Source organism: Petaurus breviceps, unplaced genomic scaffold (genome assembly GCF_028583685.1).
Source record: "Petaurus breviceps papuanus isolate PSGF00001 unplaced genomic scaffold, PetGlider_PUasm1.0 90750, whole genome shotgun sequence".
Taxonomy (NCBI): Eukaryota; Metazoa; Chordata; class Mammalia; order Diprotodontia; family Petauridae; genus Petaurus; species Petaurus breviceps.
The window spans coordinates 10,663,275-10,683,084 of record NW_027187335.1 but is presented as its reverse complement, the minus strand read 5'-3'; the positions used below and the strand labels follow the sequence as shown (position 1 = coordinate 10,683,084).

Sequence of the window (19,810 nt, the reverse complement as noted above, 5' to 3'; positions counted from 1 at the left end):
GGAATTGGGGGCTGGGATGAGAGGACCAAGATGCAAAGATTCACTCTCAGTTGGAGGGCCAGTGGTGCCAGAGCCTGAAGCTCCCTAGGGGCCGATGGGAGCCTGAGCCAGGGGGAGGGGAGGCTAAGCCATCCCAGCAGGTTTTCCATGGGAGCCACGTGCTGTTATAGCTACTACCTGGCAGAGCCTGGGCCCACCACTAAAAGGGCTGGGCAGCTCCTGGGAGCACTGCCCATGGCATGATATTGCTGGGGACGAAGAGTGACCAGGCTCCCCCAGAGCAGAGGGCCAGAGAAGCTGGGAAACGAGAGAGCCACACACACAGTCACGCTGGGACTGATGCCCGTGTTGGCCCAGCCTGGCCAGTGGTGCTGGCTGCCTCCAGGTTAGCTCTTGAGGTCAATGCCTTCACCCAGTATCCCACTAACCCAGGATCTCCATGGATACCAACATTCTCGCTATCGCCATTGCCACAGGTGAGTACTAGGCACCTGGCAGTTTGTCCTGTCCCCTGAGACAGGCTCCCACACCCCTAGTCCTAAGAAGTGAACCCAGGCCCTTCACTCAAAGTGGTAGAGTATGGGACACCTGGACCATAGGCCCCTACTCCAAGTCACCTTTTGTCCAAAGAACTCTGAGGGGGTGGGCTGGGGGTGAGGGGGACTTGTTTCTCCTTGAGTTTGGAAGTGGGTGAAAAGGTAGAAGGGGCAGAAAGCTAGATATTACACTCTAGGGCAGATAGTAAATTGGAAAGTCCAAAAGAGGATGGTGAGTGAAATAGAAACTGTGTCCCATGAGGAAGGTGCTTAACCTGGAGACTTGGGGGAGAATGTGATGGAGATCTTCAAATTGCTGTCATTCAGCAATTTGTCATTCATTTTGACTCTGCAGTTCTCTGGAGGCAAATGTTGGCTCCATACAAAAACTTTCTCATAACAAAAGCTGTTTGGTAATGGAACCAGGTGCCTTAGATCATAGATTTAGAATTAGAAAGGATCTTAAGAGTTCTAGTCCAAACCTTTCATTTAAAATGTGAAGAAACCAGATCCTAGAAGAGCTAAGTGACTTGTTCGACGTCACAGAAGAGCCAGAATTTGAACCCAAGTCTTTGCAAAAAAAGTCTAGTTTATTTCCACTACACCATATTGGTAGTTAGTTGCCTATCCTGAAAATGTTCAAGTCAAAGACAAATGCCAATCCCTCAAGTATGCTGCAGACAGGATCTTGCTTTGTGTAGAAAGCTCAAGTAGGGGCCCCTTTTGGGTGCTAAGAATTCTATGAAATCTAGAAGTCACTTAGAGTTGAGAATCTTTCTTCAGATACTTCTTTGTTGTGTGCCCATGGGCAAGTTGCTAGGATAATAGCACCTACTTTGTAGGGTTATTGTGAGGATCAGGGTATGTATAAAGTGCCTGATAAACCTTACAGTACTAAATACTAGCTATTATTATTAGGGTCCCCTAGGGCACCTACATCAGGCCCGTGGGTTTACCTGACAGGACTAAGGTTCTCAGCTTCACCACTGATCCTTGGGGTGGCCCTGGAACAAGTTCTTTACCAACTTTTTCAGTTTCATTATAAAGTGGAATGTTATCACCAATATGCACACATCTCTCCCAGAGCTGACAGGGGAAAGGGTATGTCATAGTTTCAGAATTGAAAGGAACCACAGAGTCCCACCCCCTAAATGACCAAACACTTATCCCAAACTTCCCTGCTCTTTCAGGAGCAGAGTCATACTCTGCATGTTTCCAAAGTCAATTATATAATCAGAAATGGAAAGCCTAGAGCTTGTCCCTTTTCTGTCTCTGCCTAAGTTTCTACAGTAGAAACAGGATATTACCTCAGCCAAGCCATGCCACCAAAGACATGTAAGGGAGACTCCCTGCCTAGGGGGGACAGGGAGGGGTGGATTTGAGTTTGACTGATGCTGGCTACTCCCCACAGCCCTTGGGGAAGAGCTAGGAAGGTTCAGGAGGCTGGGCCCCTGACTATGCCTTGGTGTGGTGGTGGGTAGTGTCCTCTTTTGTGTTAGTCCTGGCCATCTTGCTGCTGCTGCTCTACCAGCGGGACCCCCAGTGCTGCCAGTTCCTCTGCTCCTGCCGTTTCTTCCAGGGTCCTGGCCAGTGTGTGAGTATTTTCCCTCCCTTTCCCAGCCTTGCCTCCATCTCCTCACCATGACATCCCTGCACCCTGCATGTGAATGGGAGATATTCTTGGGGCCTACAGCTTTCTTTTCAGAGAAGTAATGGACATTTTCCAGTCCTGCCTCCAATGAATACCCCTTCTTTTCAGGGATTTTAGTGTAGGGGCTTTTAGTATAGGAACTCTAAAGCTGGGGCTACATAGCCCCCAAGTCAGTAATACTGGGTTGGGAAAGGGTTAACTGCCTCTGAGCCCTCCCCCACTCCCATCACTGTCCAGAGCTAAACCAAAGAGCCCTTTCTCAGTGAAGACAATGCTCTTCCCCCTAGCTCTCTTAGCAACAGTGCACTCTCACTTTCTCTAGCTTTGATGGGAAAACCCAGAGTATCCTACTTCAGAAGTAGACAAAAGATGGGGAAAACCAGAATGAAGGAAGCTAAGGAGACAGTCCTTAGGGATACAGGCACCATAAGCAGTAGCAGCTTATCCAAGGTTTTCCCTTAGACTCTGACCTGGCAAGATAGAGGGGCTTGTTTCTCTAAAGAGCCAGCAGGGCGTGAAGGAATGCAATCTCTTTCCAGCCAAGTGGGTTTTAGAAAAGCTAAGGAACTGAGGTTCACACTCTGACTTAGTAGATTGAGTTGGGGGTGAGTGGAGGAAAGAAATGTGAGGCTCCCAAGAAGGACCTGGGCCTCTGCCTAGGAGTCAAGGCAAGTGCTCCAGGTGGGGAACCCAGAGCTAGGTAAGGTTCAGGTGGCTCACCTTTCATCCTTCTCCCCTAGGACTGTCCCCCTCCCTACTTTAGCAATAACCAGGACTTGGTGGGTCCAGCCAGATCCCAGCCATCAGAGAGGATGAGAACTAGAGTGCAGGTGAGTTGCTTCTATTCCAAAAAAGGGAACAATGGTGAGACTTTTGTGTAGAGAAATTAGAACAGAAAACTCAAAATTGGAGGATGGGAGCAAGGAATGGCCTGTGACAAACTGGAGATATCCTTAGATAGAGTAAAAGGAATGGGAACTTGGGACACAAAACCCAAGTGCAGTGCTCAGGAAGGGAATCCACACAATGGTTAATGGGTATGCTTACTCTGTCCCCTTCCTAGAAAGAGAAGGTCACTGGATATTGTTGATTACAGGGGCACTTCCAGGGTGATGAAGTATTCTGTGTGGGACTGCCCAGCAACTACCAGCTACCCCCTTGGCACCCCCCACGTCTTCCCAGCTATGAGAGTGTTCGAAAGAAGGACCGGCAACAGCAGATCCACCAGCTAATTGCACATCGTTTTGGACTATGGGCCTGCAGAGAGGTGGTCCTATGTTAATAATCACCTCTTTAGGGTTTCTAAGAAGTCATCCCTAGCCCTTATCTCGTACCTCTCCCCCTCAGCTCACATAGCTCCCTCATTTGAGTCACTGATGAAGAACAACAAAGACTGAACTATGTCACTGGGACAGAGGAGGATGGGTTTTCTTCCATTGAGAGGATAACCCCTGGGAAAAGGCTTCTGCAGAGGACACTGAGGGGTTGCCTTGTGAGACAATGGCTCGAACTCCATTTGCTTCTACAAAGGGCTAGAACCATAAGGGGGGAAAGAAAGTTGAATGGAGAGGCCAGTGGGTGGGAGAAGTACAGAAACCAGAGTTTGGGAAAGCTTCCCCTCTATACTTTTTAACAGAGCTGACATCTCTGCTTCTTTCTCCAGCTTCCACCAACCTATGAGGAATCCCTGGGACCACTCCCCAACATGCCCCCCAGCCCTGGCTCTGCCCACCCATTCCAGAGAACAACTGCTTTCCCTACTCAGAGGAATACTGCAGTGTAGGAGCATGCAAGCAGCCTCCTCCTGGCCACCTCCTTATCCCAGACCAACCCAGGCAGCAGAGATGGTGCCAAGTTGCCACCAGAAGGAAGCCTCTGCCAAACTCCAGTTGTGCTAGATGCCCTTTGGTGCCTTCAAGACAGTGCAACAGGAGGATCTTGCTGATGCCACATCTTCGGGGACTCCGATCTGTGGCCACACTCCCAAAATTTTTGGTCCTCTATCCTAGAAAGCTCCCTCCAGCATTTGCAAAGAAGTGATGGGTCTACAATACTGCCCACAAGCACAAAGGGTAAAGTGAATTACAAAGAGAGAAGTCTTATTCAAGGCCACAGAAAAAATAAGGAAAAGATTTATAAGTGGATCTCAGGAGTCCTAACCTTTCCTGTTCCAGCTTTCCAGAGCTTCTGGAATGATAAGAAGTGAAGTCTTTATTCCGGTCTTAGAAAGGAACTCTTGGTCTCTTTACGCCCCTCTGCTCAGAAATGGCCAAGAGGAGCCACAGCCACCAGACCAATCACTGCACATGCCACACCAGACAGAGGCTGGCAGGGGAATGTCTTTTATCCCACACAGTAAATTCTACAGGGGACCGGGGTATACACACTTTCTATTCTGACCCCTCACTTTTAAAGAACCTGGGCCTAAGCTACCAGTCACCTTTTAACCCTGTCTTAAGTCCCTTTCCATACAAGATATTATCAAAGCCAGTTTCCTTACTGCCATTTACAGTACTAGAGACAAAGGTGTGAAAGGAATATGTCTGAAACAGTGTGACAGCTCTGGGTGTTATCTAGTTCACCAAAATCAACCCAAAGGTCTAGCATTCCCCTGGAAGCCAAAAACTCAACCAGTACAAGCTGCTGATTTATACTTCTTGGGTTTTTCCCTGCTTCTTCTGCCATAAACTCTTCTAGGTAATAACAGAAGAAAAAATGAAGAGAAAAGAGGGCATCTCTATGGTTCCACTTTGTAAAGTTGGGGTATAGTAAGGAACTCAACAAACATCATCACTCACCACCTGAGAATTAAAGTACTCTATCCATCCAGCCCTGCCCAGATTTATTTTCCAAATGATAGGAACTCATGGCTTGAACTAATTTTATTTTGGACCTCAGGTAGGTCCACACTTGGTAGTCCTTGGATGGCTGCTTCATATAATCTCTTCTGTGTTCACAGTCAACCAAACCCATTCTCTCAGGGAGACTTGCTTCCACCCTGATTCCTTGGCATCTGGCTCAACCTTCTTCTGGCACTCTGGCTTTAGTTTTCAACAAATGACATGGCCAGGAGACTCAGAGCATAGCCACCAATTTGAAGGTGCCCACAGGCTTGGCAGGGACAACGTGGACAAAAGTCTTGTAGAGCACAGCACCCTTGGGCAGCTGGGTGACCAAGTCTACACCTTCAGGACTGCTGGGATTGGGCACATATACCTCCTTTGTATAGCGGATAGTGCCCTCTTCCAGGGCATATAGACACTTGTTCTTACCCAGTCCCACCTGGAACACACAAAAATCTTATCAGCTGAATAGCTAGGATGTCCCTGGGAAAACAGAAAAGTCCTGGGGTTTCAGGAAATACCTTCCATAATAAACCTATTCACTGGAAGCAGCTGCTAGGATGGGGATGGGGATGGGGAGAGACTAGAGAGCTAGGCAGTTCATTCTTGGGTTCTTTTTTCTATTGCCTAAACTTCTTTGCCATTGATTCTCTGACAAAAAGGGCAAGGATGATTCCAATAGTGTGGCAGATGCACAAAGTGGATACCACCAAGAGCTGGGTTTGTAAAGTGTGTTCAATTCCCACAAGAAATAAAAGATTCCAAGTTGCTGCTAACTCTCAAAAGACACCCAGTTTTTTTCTCCAACAATATCTTTGCCTGAGCCCAGGACAGCCTAGCTTATACTTTGGGCTGGACAGGAAAACTAATTAATCAGGGGTATTCAAGTACAGAAAGTTGGTCCAATGAACAAAAGGAGAAGGCCAAAGTGCAACATACATGAGCTCCTGGATGCCATCGGAACTGGCGCTGAGTCCCAATGATGTTGCCAGCATGAACATACTGACCTAAAACAGAGAGAGATTTCAGTAGGGACCTCTGAAACATTGAGCCAGCTAGAACGAATGGTCACAAGAGGCATCAAATCGGACTTCTAAGGAACAATGATGAATCCTTATATCATGGCCCAAATGCTTTAAACCAGCTTCTGAACCTGCCATTGAAGACTCCTGCCACACAGTGATATTTATGTAGAATGGAAAGAAATCTGACTTAAGATCACTCCCATGGGGAATCCCCTTCTCCAGTCATATGGCACAGACTCCCATGCCTTGCCCAAATTTTCTTGGCTCTTTAACTCAAAGGAGGTTCCAAAGAGGACCTTCATGTGCTAGGCTCATAGCACAAAGCATGAGACTTCTACCATTCACCTTCAGAAAATCAAGAGGGTGGGGAGAGAGGGGAAAACCCTGAAATACACACTTACCCTCCAATTTCTTGATACCATAGTGTTTGCCTGGTGACTTCCCGCCAAGGTTTTTTGAGCTACCTCCAGTCTTCTTGGATGCATATCTAACAGTGGCAGCCATGACCTGATGGGGAGACAGTCCTGAACTAACTGTAGAGAGATGACAAGAAATGTTATTCAGGGAGAGAGCAACCCAGACAGATCAACTGTCCCTTGAGAAACCATGTCTCAAAGAAGGCATTTACAGTGCTGAGGAGCAGTAGGTGGAGAGGTGGTCTGTTAGGAGGCTCAGAAATGGCACCAAATGTGTTAGTTTTCAGGGAGTGTCCTGCAGCCCTTGGTCTGTTCCTGGACGGTAGACAACCTATTCCTTGTATTGTCTGTGGCATAAACACTGGAGGGAGTCTATAAACAGAAGGAAAAAGAAAATAAACACCATGTGCCCTGGGTACATCCAGCCCTGTCAAGGTAGGACACAGACTATTTGAGAATGAGGGAAGAGAGGCAACAGTGCCAAGAGGACACCCACATAGCTACCCACTTTGGCTCCACTGAACCATACATTGAGAATATCGTACAACACACACACACACACAAAAACAAATCAACTGCTTTTAAGCTAAAAAGTGTAGCCCTGTCTAAAGGAGCAATCATCTCTACTTACTGGCTATTTCAGACTGCTAGGTCCTTGGGCCCTTTCTTCTCCTAATACCTAATAAAGGAATTCCTAATCTCTTTGGAATAGCAACACTCTACTTATTTGCTTGACTTTGTGACTCTCCCCCCTCCCATTGCAAGTACTGACATTTATATTTAAAATAAAAGTGAATTTAAAGTAATTTGTTTTATGAATTTCACAACACCCTGGATTAGACCCTTGCATAGTCACAAACTCAAGGTTGGTAATCATTACCTTTGAGATCTTAGAGGCAGTTACTGATTATTTAGAAACATATATAGTCTTCTTTTTTCTTAATTACATGTAAAAACATATTTTAACTTTAATTTTTTAAAATTTGAGTTCCAAATTCTCTCCCTCCCTCCCTTCTCTCATCTTTGAGAAGGCAAGCAATTTGCTATAGATTACACATGTAGAGTCATGTAAAACCTATTTCCATATTAACCAAAACATATATAGTTTCCAAGTGTCATTTAGAAACTGCAGATATAAGAAATGGGAACCCTTCAGGTGCCCAAGTCTTTTGTAGGGACTTCTGTCCAGGATATCAAATAAAATCAAGTTGTCTATGACATAAAAGAATTAGAAGAGGGCACCTGGTCCAGTTTGCAGTCATCAGGCTGGTCTAACCCCAAGCTCTTCCAGACAAACTACGTTTTGGTATAAAGCCTACAATTGTTACATAACAGAAAACCCTTGTTTCATCTTGAGTAGAATATAGTTTTAGGGGCGGCTAGGTGGTGCAGTGAGTAAAGCGCCAGCCCAGAGTCAGGAGGACCCGAGTTCTGTTCCGGCCCCAGACACTTAACACTTAACTAGCTGTGTAACCTTGGGCAAGTTATTTAACCCCAACTGCCCTCCAAAAGGCCAAAAAAAAAAAAAAAAGAATATAGTTTTAAGTGAAGTCTACCTTGAAGTAATGCTTCTTAACCTTCTTTTGTCATGGACCCCCTTTGGCAGTCTGGTCAAGTTTCTAAGGTACCTTCCACTGGATCTATGATCCTGTGACCTCTCTGGTTTCCTCATCTCTAAGATAAGGGATCAGGCTAGATGGCTCTAAGGGTCTTTTCTAGATCTATACTCCTATGAATCTCTCTAGAACAGAGGTTCTAACCTTTTTGCTATCAAGGACTCCTTTGGCAGTCTAGTGAAGCCTATAGATCCCATCAAAGAATAATTTTTTAAATAGAGAAAAATACATTATTACAAAAGAAACAGATTCTATTGAAATATAGTCATCAAAAAGTTTTTTTGGACCTCCAATTGTGAACTCCTGCCTTAGAGGTTATCTAATATAACTTCTTAATTCTACGGTGAAAATACCCAGAGAACTTAAGTGATATACCCAAGTTCATCCAGGCAGCTAAGCCAAGACTTAAACTCAGGGTTCTGTTTCTAATTTCAGTGCCGTTTCCAAAGACAAAAGTATACAGTGTGTAACCATGACCTGTAAGGCCACAGGGATAAACAAGCAATTTACCAGGGAGGGGTGAAAGGCAGAGATGCCACAGTGAGGCATCAAGAGAGAGAATTCCATCTAGGCAAGATTGTGTAAACTTAAGCACTAGAAAGGACCTTAGAAGTTTAATGTAAACTTCTGGTCCTGTGTAGGAATGCCTTTTACAAAACCCATCTCACTAAGCCTCTGACTGAATACTTCTTGGGACAGTGAATTCTTTACTTCACAAAACAGTTTGTTATTTACTGCTCCACTTGTAAGAAGCCTCCAGTTCTAAAGTTCTTTATGCTATGTTTTACTAAGACAACTCAACCTGTCTCCCTATAAGGTCTATCCTTTAGTCCTTGTTCTTTCTAAAACTACAAACTACTTTGTCTGGTATTCAGGATACTCCACAATCTAGCAGCAGCTTATCTTGCCAGCTTTATCACATAACTACTAGGAATCACAAACTCTATGGCATAGCCAAACATCACTACTCTCTATTTGTGAACCGCCCCCCCCCCCCATACAAACACTGTACCTCCCCAAATTCGTGCCTCTTCATTCAACTGCTCCCTATGCCTATAATGTTCCTTACTTAGGGAAATAAGGTAATGGATAGAGAGAGCTGTACTATGGAGTCAGAACGAGACCTGTGCTCAAGTTCCACATCTGAGCCTTATTGACTGTTTGACTTTAGGCAAGTCACTTAACTTCTAGGTGTTAAAGGTTATAAATTACAATATGCACTGGTATGGTTGGTTGCTGTCCCTTGTTCTGGAAGACCAAAATGACATCACTATACTAGAGTCAAGTTACAGTGTGTCTGACCATGGCTGATTAAACCAATGAGTACAGAATGCTCTACCACAGGCACAATGAGTCCATGTGTACATTTGGGGTGGATTCTCTAAATTTGCTCATCTCATTTTTCTCATGGGTGCTTGTATAGGAAGGCCCTTACTGGAAACTCCCTTTATGGAGGTTCCATTAAAAAAAAAATTCAAACCTACAGAATCTATCTTTTGAAGCTTAATTCAAATAATATCTCCTGGAAGAAGCCTCCTCTTATTTCCCTCAGTGAATCCCACTTGGATTGCACTCTGGCTTTATTACCTTGTACTAATTGCATTTCATTTGATAACTAGAGAACCTATTAAGGACTGAGACATAATTATGTGCTTTATCCAAACTTTCTATCTTACCCAGAATGAATAAAAAAGCATTTATTAAGGGCTTACTACGTGCAAAGCATTGTGCTCTGCTCTAGGGATACAAAAATAAAAAAGCAAGACAGTCGACTTTGTCCAGCACAGTATTCTGGAGACAGCACGTGCTTAATAAAAGCCTGTGATTCTTCCCACCCTAAATCTTCTCTTGGACCAAATATCATCAGCTCTTTCGGCTGATCCTGGTATGGCAATATCTCCACAACTCTCACCCTCCCTGTGGTCATACTGTACTCTCAGTGCTCTTCATAAACAGTCTACACGTGGCCGGCAACTGCACAACACAGCGGTACTGAAGCACCCCCCAAACCTTAGAGCAGCGCAAGCCTCGCCCCCCACCAGAAGGAAGGTGGGAACAGGGGTCACGTGGGCAACAGCTCCCACCCCCGTTAGTCACGTGGGCTACAAACGCACCCTTCCCAAGGTGGTGAGCGTGACGTGGCCAACATTGATCCCGGCTTCCTTTATCCCAGTCGCGGCCCTCACAGGGCATGACCTCCACAGTAACCCCGTCCACCCCTTCCCTAAGGGGTGAGCCAAAGGTCGTTACCCGCTCCCCGCGCCAAGACGGGGCCTGTTTTCTGCGCCTGCAACGATAACAGTGCCATAGCTGCCATGGCTATCCTCTGTTCGCCGCCGGCCGCAGAAAGCTTCCGTTTCCGGTAGCGGTATTTCCGGGTCTCGCGGTATTTCGGAACGTTTGAAAGGGCCGAGCGCGCGGAGTCGGGAGAGACGCTCCAGGTGAACGGGGAAACGGGTGGTTCTGTACTGACTTCGCACCCCCAACCCAAGCTAACAGCAGGCCTCCCAGCTACACTAGTGCTGGCTGGAGGGAGCGGCACCGAGGTCCGTCCCTTGGGAGAAGTAAGCGAGAGGGGCCTTAGAGACCAGCAAAACAAGCATTTAGGAAGCGCCTGCTACGCTCCCGGCCCCTGCCTCAGTGTTGGGGACCCAAGTGGAAAGAATGAAATAATCCCTACTCAGAAAGAGCTTACATTATAACGGAGGGGAAATAGCGAGAACGTTGTGGATAGATATATAGTTGTTAAATACGTATTTGGTCGACTTCATTAGTGATGCAAAATATTTAAGTAGAAGGTAATTTAGGGGAGGGCACTGTTAGGTGGGAGTCCTGCAAAAGATTTTGGTCCTTGAACTACATTTTAAGGAAGGATTCTGAGATTCCAGGTAAGGGAGAGGGCCAGGGCAAAGGCACAGAGTCGGGAGATGAAGTGTTGTGATTTAGAAACAGAGAGAATGACAGTTGTCCGAAATATAGAGTGGAAGGAGAGGGAGTAATGTCATAAGCATTGTCATAGATAATGGGCATAGTAGGAAGGAAACAAGAGTATTGCCAGGTACATCGGTTTTAGAACAGCTGGAGGGGGGGGGGGGGGGGGGGGAGGTGGCAGGGGTGCATCTTTATATGCCTTGTAAAGGGTATGAGACTTTGATGAGTTGATTCACTTTCTGAATAGTCTGTCCTCAGAGGACTAGTTCTTGGTGGAGCTGTAGCTAGAACTCATGTCATAAAATTCTATATCCAGTATTCCTTTTCCACTGGAAATCGACTTGCTTTCTGAGGAGAGCACTCAACAGCAAGCAAGAAGCAGCCTGACTTCAGTGGACAGGGTGCGAGACTTAGTTGGAATTGGGATAATGAGTATTCAAATTTTTTCTCAGACAATTGCTATGAGACCCTGGGCCAGTCACTTTTCTCTCTCTCTAAATTGAAAGAGTTTTGGTTTGATGGCCTTTCAGGTTTCTTCCAGCCATAAATTATGAATAGCATCTCATAGACTGCAAACTAAAAGGAATTGTAAAGATTATCTACTCCAAAGGCTGTCATTTAACAAATGGGGGGGGGGGACGAGAAAACTGAGGTTCAGTGACTTGCCCAACATTGCACTAGGAATAAACAGCCAAACTGGAACTTGAAGACAAGCCTTTGCACAATGCCAGCCTAACTTCCCACCTGTCTTGTTTGATGTCTACTGCTGCCTTGTTCCTCATGATGCCTTCAATCATAAAATGACAGGATTTTTAAAAAGTTGTTGATGCCTTTTAAATATCATTGTCACTTCTTAATAACTATATAATGTAGTTACATTTAAGCAAAACAAATCAACACTAAGGCAGAAATCATGGGATTTAAAATTGGAAGAGTCCTTATAATTAACCTCATTTTACAAAGGAGGAGAATCTGTAGAGGTGAAGTGACTTACCCAAGGTGATAGAGACAGTGACATAGCCAAAATTCAAATCTGCTTACTTCCAAGTTTAGTGCTCATTCCACTGTACTACATAACTTCATCCTTTAAGGCTTCCACTTTGAAATCTTATCCCTTCTCATTAAATTGTAGATGCCAATACCATCCCATGATTAGAAGTTCATTTGATTTAGTGGAAAGAGGAGATTTACATCTAGAATGCTTGGGTTGGAATCCTAACTCTACTGTTTACAACCTATGTGAATGTGCTTCTGACTTTTAGTTTCCTTATCTCAATGGGGCTAATAGTAATGGGGATAATAGATTGCCTGCCTTCACAGGTTGGCTGTGAGGAAAGTGCTGTCTTAAGTACAAAGTTGTGTGTGGGACCTATTATTATTGATCTGACTCACAGGTGAATGTGGGATACAACATTCTGTATCTCCCTCACACTGGTCTCTGCAGGGAATACAGCTTGGCAGCCTTTTAATCATGGGTCCAAAGAAGCTACCACTGGATACAAGTGAGAGTGACTCTGAGGAGTTACCAACATTTACATTTCTGAAACAGAAGCCATCTTTAACAAAGAGCAGCCAAATTATGGTCCACAGCTCAGAAGTGGAGTGTTCCTCTTCATCTTCAGGGTCAAAAGAGTTGCCAGCTATCCCAGACGCAGCCAGAACTGTTTCCCCAAAAGAACCAGTTACAGTGTTAAGTAGTGAGAGTGAGGAGGAAGAGGAGTTTATTCCCCTGGTACAGAGACTTCAGCACAGAATAACAAAAAGTTTTTCTAAAGCACAAGAATCAAGCCATCAGGACTCAAGCTCCCAAACTAAATGTGCTTGGGACCATCAGCACAATGAAGGAACAGCAGATAAATGGAAAGAACAGCCCTTTCCAAAGGCCCTTGTTCTCTCTAATTCTTCCTCAGTTAAAGGTGCTTCAAAGAATGACAGCATTATTATTGAAGAGGAGCCACACAATCATCTTCCAGCCTACTCATCTCTCTTCCCAGTCCAGATTAGAAATTTATCAGCCACAGAGGAAAGCTCAGTGCTCTCTCTTCCCCAGAAGAGAACTAAATACTCTCAGAAGGAGAAGGGAAGAGGCCAGCAGGGTCCCCTCCAGACCCAAAGAAAACAGAAGGAAACTGAGCAGAGACAGCAAGAGAGAGAAAAGAAGAAAGCTCTGGCCAACATGCTAAAAGCACAGAAGCCAGAGGAATGTTTGAAACACATCACAGTTGTATTAGATCCAGGTACTTTTGCCTTTTCTTAGCTTCACACTGAATTGCCTGCTCTTTTGATCCTACCTTGACAATGCACTTTGCAATTTGCTGCAGCTCTCTTACAGCTTGATGGTGGTGGTCAGATCCTCAGTGCTTTGCAAGCTATGGAGTGTCACTGTGCAATTGAGGCACAGATCATTCCATGTAGCATCACTTGGAAGAGGAGAGTCAGCCTGTCTCAGGTAAAGGCCTTTCCAAAGTTTTTGTATTCTTCCCAGAGTCCCTTGTCATAGATAACCTTTGTCTCTCAAGTTAGTCTGTCACATTTCTCAAGTTCTGAGTCCATCAAGTCTCTTGTTCCCTCTTTTCCTTCCTCTGCTCTTTCAAGAGGTATAGTAAACAGAGAGCTGCCCTTAGAGTCAGGTAGACCTGATCTCACCTCTGACACTTTGCCCAGGTGACCTAGGGCAAGCCACTTAACCTCTTAATTAACCTCTCTGTTCCCCTGACAATCCTCTAAGAAAGTAATTTAAAGATTTGCTGGCTGGATTTGTCTGTACCAATGAAATCACAATTCCAACCTCTTAAATCAGCGAATTGGTAAACAAGAATTAAGTGCCTACTGTGTGCCAGACACTGTATTAAGCACAGGGGGTACAAAAAGAGGCAAAAGACGGTCTCTGCCTTCAAGGAGCTTGTGATCTAATAGGGAAGACAACATGCAAGCAGATATATGCAAAGCAAGCTATATACAGGATAAATAGGAAATAATCAAAAGAGGGAATGCACTGGAATAAAGATGGCCTAAGGAAGGCTTACTGTAGAAAGTGGGATTTTAATTGATGGTTAAAGGAAGTCAGAGAAGTGAGGAAAGAGATATCTATTGTATGGGATGGCTAGCTGGCACAGTGAGTAAGGCGCCAGCCCTAAAGTCAGGAGGACCTGAGTTCAGTTCCAGCCTCAGACACTTAACACACACACAAAAAAAACTAGTCATGAAACCTTGGGCAAGTTACTTAACCCCAGTTGCCCTCCAAAAGGCAAAAAAAAAAAAAAAAAAGATATCTATTGTAGCTGGCCTTTTTGAGGAATTTAGCTACAAAGGGCAGAAGAGATAGAAGACAATAGTGGGGATGGAAGGATCAAGTGAGGATTTTTTTTAAGATGGAAGAGACACAGGCATGTTTGTAGGCAGTAGAGAATGTCAGTAGAAAGAGACTGAAAACAAATGAAAGAGGGGCATGACAGTGACAAATCTTAGATAGGATAGAATGGAAGTGCTTGAACAAGTAGAAGAGATAGCTTTGGTAAAGAGTAAAGCACTTCAGAAGGAGAGAGTCGAAGAAGGCATATGAATGATAGGAGAAGAGGGAGCTTGTGGCTGTTGGCCTTTTTTCTATAAAATATGAGGCAAGGTTCTCAGCCAAGAGTAGGGAAAAGAGGAGCTGTGGGAGATTTGAGGGATGGAAAGATATAGAAGGGTCATTGTGGAGAGTGGGATAATGAGTTGGTGAGAGAGGAACAGAAGGATTGCCTAGCAGCAGTGAGGGCCCAGTTCAGACTGTGTAATAACATAAATATGTAGTGGACCTAGTCAGAATACTTGTGTGATTTTTCTCTACCTTCATTCAGTAGCATATGTGTAGGTGCAAAGGTGAGGAATGGTGGAAGTGATCTAAGGAAGAAGTTTGGCTGGGCATAATCAGAAATATGACAAGGAGGCAAGAAATTCAAGAGTGGAGGACAGTGAAGGGTCGAATGGGTTCACCAAGGAGTGAAGATGGGGAGAAGAGGAGGGAGGGTCTGGAGAGATGGCCTGGAAGAGAACTGAGGGGTGGAAGGATTGAGGATCACAGTGTGGGTAAAGAGTGGGATTGTATAAGGGAAGACAGAGGGAGAATGACAAGCCAGTAGATTTGGTCAGATTTCAGAATGCTTGAACATTGAGGTGGTACATTTGTGGTTGAAGGCAAGATGAAGAGTATGACCATCTTTTTGTGTGACTAAATTGGGGTGGAGGAGTAACTCAGGTGAATAGATTAAGGAACTCAGTGTTAGGGTATTTGAAGGAGAATCAATATGTATACTGAAGGGAGAAGAGAAGATTTGTAAAGCTAGGCTTTAAACTCATTGAGAAAGGAAGAAGAGTGACCTGTGAGGGTCTCTGGACAACAGCTATCAGTATTTTGATTGGATAGTGTATATGGACAAGAATATCAAAGGAGACATTCCTGAGTGGTTTGTGAAGGGAAAGGCTTGGAAGTGGCAGTGGGAAGTGTTCCACTTCTTCCACCTGGACCAGTACTGAGAAGAATGAGTGAAGGATGCTCAGGGAGGCTGTGTCACCAGTGGGGAGCCAGGTTTCAGTAAAAACTAGTAGATAGAAGGAGTGAAAGAGGAAATGATTTAAGATGATGGAAGGTTTGTAACCTATGGAAAAGGCATTCCAGAGGACAGAGTAGAAGAGTTGTGTGAAGTCACAGTGAAACTTTGGAGTAGAAAGATTGAAGGGGATGGGAATAAGGAATCAGGAGATAGGAGGGGAGGGGGGGGCAGTGGAATGGGGTTTGGATGATGATCTACAGGCATTCAGAGTCACTGGGATGTGAAGAGTATGACCAGGTGTGAGAATCTTCATCATTGAGTCTCTTACTGTATAAGTATTGCTATTCTATAGTTCTTTATGTGATAGGTGACATATGTGCTAGTGTAGGCTTCCTGGTTCTGCTTTAGCCACACCCATCCACACCTGGCTCATTCCCCTGCTTTTCTCAAAGCTATAGGAAAGCAGGCTCTCAATTACTAGAAGGGGGAATATGTTATATTGTCCACCAGGTGGCACTCTAATCCAGCAACTGAACATAGTATAACCTTTTCCACCACTACTTTGTGACTAAGCAAATTTACTTATACTTGCTATCAAATTCAGAAATCAGTCTAGGGGAAAGAAAATGAAATGTTGTTCTAATTATGAGGATAGGTGAGAAATTTCTTTCGTCCAACTAACTCAGTATTTCATATCCTTTCACAGACAGTCCACAGTTTCCATATACTGGCTGACATATATACATGGACACACACACATATGTATGTATAGAGGCACCCCAAAAATGAATAAAGTGCATGTAAAGAACCATTCGAAAATGAGTACTTCATGCTTTCCCCACGTAGTGAAATGATTAGGGGCAAAAGTTATAAATCTGTTAACTTCCATTAACTGGGACAAAATACACTTAGCACTGTGGGAGTGGGAAAGGTGTCCTCCCTCAATCCTGTCAGCTAAGATAGCTCCCAGAAGCTGCCTGTCCAGACGTTCCATAATCAGTGTCTGATCCAGATCTGACTCCAGGCAGTACCAAGTTTCTGTAGCCCTGAAAATCAGCTTATATCAATGGGTCTGGTTCTCAGATCTCGCAGCCAGTAGTTTGTAAGATGGAGAAATCTCATTACAAAGGAAAAAAATAGTGAGTTCCCATCACAACCTTATGTTGAAGACAAAATAGTAGGATTTTAGAACTTTAGTATGCTAAGAAGGTAGCTAAGATGGATCATCCTCATTTCTCTTATTCTACTTCCAAGACAGCTATTTACCCCCATTGCAGTGGCTGAAAATCCTAGCATAGGAGTGTAAATACTCTGAGAGGACCTCTTGGGGATTCAGAAGAGCAAGGGAGAGGTGACAGGCTTTGCCTAGAGATCTGAGCTCTAAAGGACTTGGTAGAGATGTAGGCAATTCCCAGGAGCATTCAAACAAGAGCTGTATCTCCTCTACTTTGTGGCACCAGTAGCCCAGGCTCCGGGTATGTCTGTGTCTGTGTGTGTGTGTACGTGCATGCAGTAGCTATTGCTTTTGCACAGGGAGACCACAAAGGCTTAAGTGGTGTCCATTACTAAAAGCTTGAGTGCACACTGTGCACTTAAGAGTTTAGAACAACTAGGCATAAGGAAGATGTATGGTTTATATTTAGATTAATGTGATGTATAATCTTGATAGATGACACTTTTTCTGCTAGGGAGGTGGCCTCTCCCAGAAATTTGCATAAAAATTCTACTTCTTCCCCAGTAGTTGCTGATTCACACTGTACTCTGTACCTCTTGACAGGATGAAGAGGGAAACTTGACTGAAGAACCAATCATTCTGGTCCTGATCCAGGGAAAGGAGTTTATGACCATGATCTACAATTCAAAGCAGGTTGGGAGACTGAGAAGAACAACAGAATTATAGGACCAGTTGAAGTAAACATTGCAATTACAATAATTAATATTTCCTCTTACATAGGATGACCCTGAAGGGAAGGAAACTCTGCAGAGCTTCGTAACTTGGGTCACAGCAAAAACATTAGGGAAAACTCTGTCACTGGCAGTCGTGGAACAGGAAAACTATTTTAGGTTTGAATTTGCTCTGAGGTTATTTTATAAAGGGTCAGGGAGGTGGGATTCTCTCCCCTCTCAAAACCCACCAGTAGTATGTGTTGCATCTCTGGTATATGGTGTCCCTCTACCCAGCATAGGAGGGAGTTTCCCCAGTTACTCCTGCTGAACAGAGCTAGGCCTAGAGCTGCTATCCTCATTTCTTTTCCTTCTCGCTAGTTCTCCAAAACCCCAGAGGAGACAGAAGCAGGGAGTCACAGTGAATAGAGATCAAGCCAAGAGGAAGGTAAATCAGAAGGGATCAAAGGAGAACAGAGAGTTTACTCCAGTACTGTCCAGGGTAGAAGTAGAAATGGTAAGTAGAACTACCTCTTTCCTAAGCAATGCTACATATACCAAGTGGGCACCTATAATTGTATTTGTTTATTTTCATTGGTAGGATATGACATTTGAACAGTTTTTGCCACTGAAAGATGTGCTTGGTTCTGAGGATCTATATAGAGCTTTGAAGGCTAGGTAATGGGGACCTCAGGGTGATTTTAAATGACAGTGAGAATAGGATGAACTACACTGGGTCTGTATTTCTCTTCCTGTGCCCCAAATTTTATCATTGCTATTGTGCTTTGTAGGCTTTGGTGGACTTGCAGCTTCAAACAGAAGCCCAGATTAGAATCCTGAAGACTTGGAAGGAGCTGGCCGACTTCATCTGTATGTTCACCAAGGCTGTGGCCGAGACACCCTTCAAGTGAGTGATACTAAGGATAAACTTTGTGCCAGGTCCTCATCCGTTATAAATATTCTCATAGTCAGAGAAACCATCCCTTTTCCACGATCCTGGCTCCAGTGCTCTTAGATGAAGGGCTAATACTGTACTGGCTTACCTACCACTTTCCAGAGAGTTCTTTCTGGTAAACCTGGGAATAAAAATTCATGGTAAACTCCCTTCTGTGTTTGGTAGTGGAATACCACATACCAGAGGAGCACTACTTACATTATTGATGGATTTTGTCAGGGAAAGAATCTCAAGTTCCTGGTAATAGATATTTCTATGTTCCAAATACATCCTTTTGATCTGTTTGGGGAGGGTTGGACTGGATTTTCCATGAGGCAGTTATTAAAGGTTCAGTAGTCAAACCCCAGTAAAATTAGAATCTCTTTAGATCAAGACTTCTAAGTCCCACGTATATCAAGCTGTATGCATTATATCAAAATTTAAATAACTCAATGGATACAATTGTGGAGTGTGTTCTAATGTGATTTACCTGTATTATTGTGCCAGCAGGTCTAAGATAAGCCCGATAGTGATGTCATATACTGGGGATGGCCCTTTATGAGATGAGCTCTGTTGGGTTGACTTGCCATTTGGGGCTTTTTAGAACACAGTTCATTTCTGCTATTTTATCCATGTTCATTTGGGTTATTACTTGCAGGAGATCTCGGGATTGGACTAATTTTTCCTTCTGTCTGGCAAGTGATTGGGCTGGAGGGGTGAAGGTGGACTGCTCTGGTAAGGGACTTGCACTGGTCTGGAGGAGACAGATTCAACAGCTAAATCGAGTTAGTTTGGAGATTGCTAGTGCAATTGTAACCGCCTATCCCTCACCTCGGCTTCTGCTACAGGTAAGCCAGCTATATTGTAGCACTAAGTTAGACATTATCTTTGCTGGCAACTCATAAATGAAATTCCTCAGTTTACCACAAGTTAAGATTTTAAATTATGGTGACTTTTATCCAAGACCTTGTTCACTGAGCCTCATTTGTAAGATAAAGTGATGACTATAAAATTTACAGGTCAGCAAAAACCAGCTTGCTGTGAATAGAGCTGCTTTTTCCACCAGAAAAAGAAGTTGCAGCTCTCAGCCACTGAGGTAGGGGCTAGTTTGTTAAAGATATTTAGACAACATTTATTGTTTTTTAGGCATATCAGCGGTGTTTATCTGAGCAAGAACGTCACAATCTGCTTGCAGACATCCAGGTGCGCCGAGGGGAGGGTGTAACATCTACTTCTCGCCGGGTTGGACCAGAGCTGTCTAGGCGTATCTATTTTCAGATGACCACTTTGCAGCCAGACCTCTGTCTGGATGGCTCAAAATGACTCCTAACCAAAACTGATGGTTGAAAGCATTCGAATATCCTTTTGCAGGAATAAATGGGAGCAGTGATCCTGTAAGTTCAATTTCATTCCCCTTCCTGAAGGAAACTAACATGACTAAA

At 44.3% G+C, this 19,810-nt stretch overlaps 2 protein-coding genes across 7 annotated transcripts in view; one reads left to right on the top strand and one right to left on the bottom strand.

Annotated features, from left to right (window-relative positions):
- Positions 1 to 5,051: 5,051 nt before the first annotated feature.
- Positions 5,052 to 19,810, bottom strand: part of MRPL27 (mitochondrial ribosomal protein L27) — a 477,291-nt gene continuing 462,532 nt past the window's right edge. For 2 of the 3 annotated variants that reach the window (XM_069067546.1, XM_069067548.1), the window contains exons 2-5: positions 10,338 to 10,431; positions 6,457 to 6,588; positions 5,970 to 6,037; positions 5,052 to 5,469 (exon numbers count right to left, since the gene is read on the bottom strand). In XM_069067546.1, the coding sequence (XP_068923647.1) occupies positions 5,263 to 5,469; positions 5,970 to 6,037; positions 6,457 to 6,588; positions 10,338 to 10,431 (501 nt within the window). In that variant the 3' untranslated portion in view covers positions 5,052 to 5,262. The other variant, XM_069067547.1, reaches the window with a different exon arrangement.
- EME1 (essential meiotic structure-specific endonuclease 1) lies at positions 10,383 to 19,766 on the top strand. 4 transcript variants are annotated; one of them, XM_069067537.1, is made up of 9 exons: positions 10,383 to 10,528; positions 12,463 to 13,255; positions 13,340 to 13,467; positions 17,328 to 17,417; positions 17,505 to 17,614; positions 17,816 to 17,951; positions 18,226 to 18,341; positions 19,027 to 19,216; positions 19,515 to 19,766. In XM_069067537.1, exons 2-9 carry the CDS (start codon positions 12,490 to 12,492, stop codon positions 19,689 to 19,691), a joined length of 1,713 nt encoding a protein of 570 aa, XP_068923638.1. In that variant the 5' UTR covers positions 10,383 to 10,528; positions 12,463 to 12,489; the 3' UTR covers positions 19,692 to 19,766. The 4 variants fall into 4 exon arrangements, with proteins under 4 accessions (XP_068923638.1, XP_068923637.1, XP_068923639.1 ...); XM_069067536.1 differs by having other exon boundaries at positions 10,393 to 10,528; positions 12,413 to 13,255; XM_069067538.1 differs by having other exon boundaries at positions 10,515 to 10,633.

Coding starts and splice junctions, on each gene's coding strand:
- EME1 (XM_069067537.1), top strand. CDS start 12,490: ATGGGTCCAAAGAAGCTACCACTGGATACAAGTGAGAGTGACTCTGAG. Junction 13,468..17,327: donor GGAGAGTCAGCCTGTCTCAG/GTAAAGGCCTTT, acceptor ACCTCTTGACAG/GATGAAGAGGGAAACTTGAC. Junction 19,217..19,514: donor CACCTCGGCTTCTGCTACAG/GTAAGCCAGCTA, acceptor ATTGTTTTTTAG/GCATATCAGCGGTGTTTATC.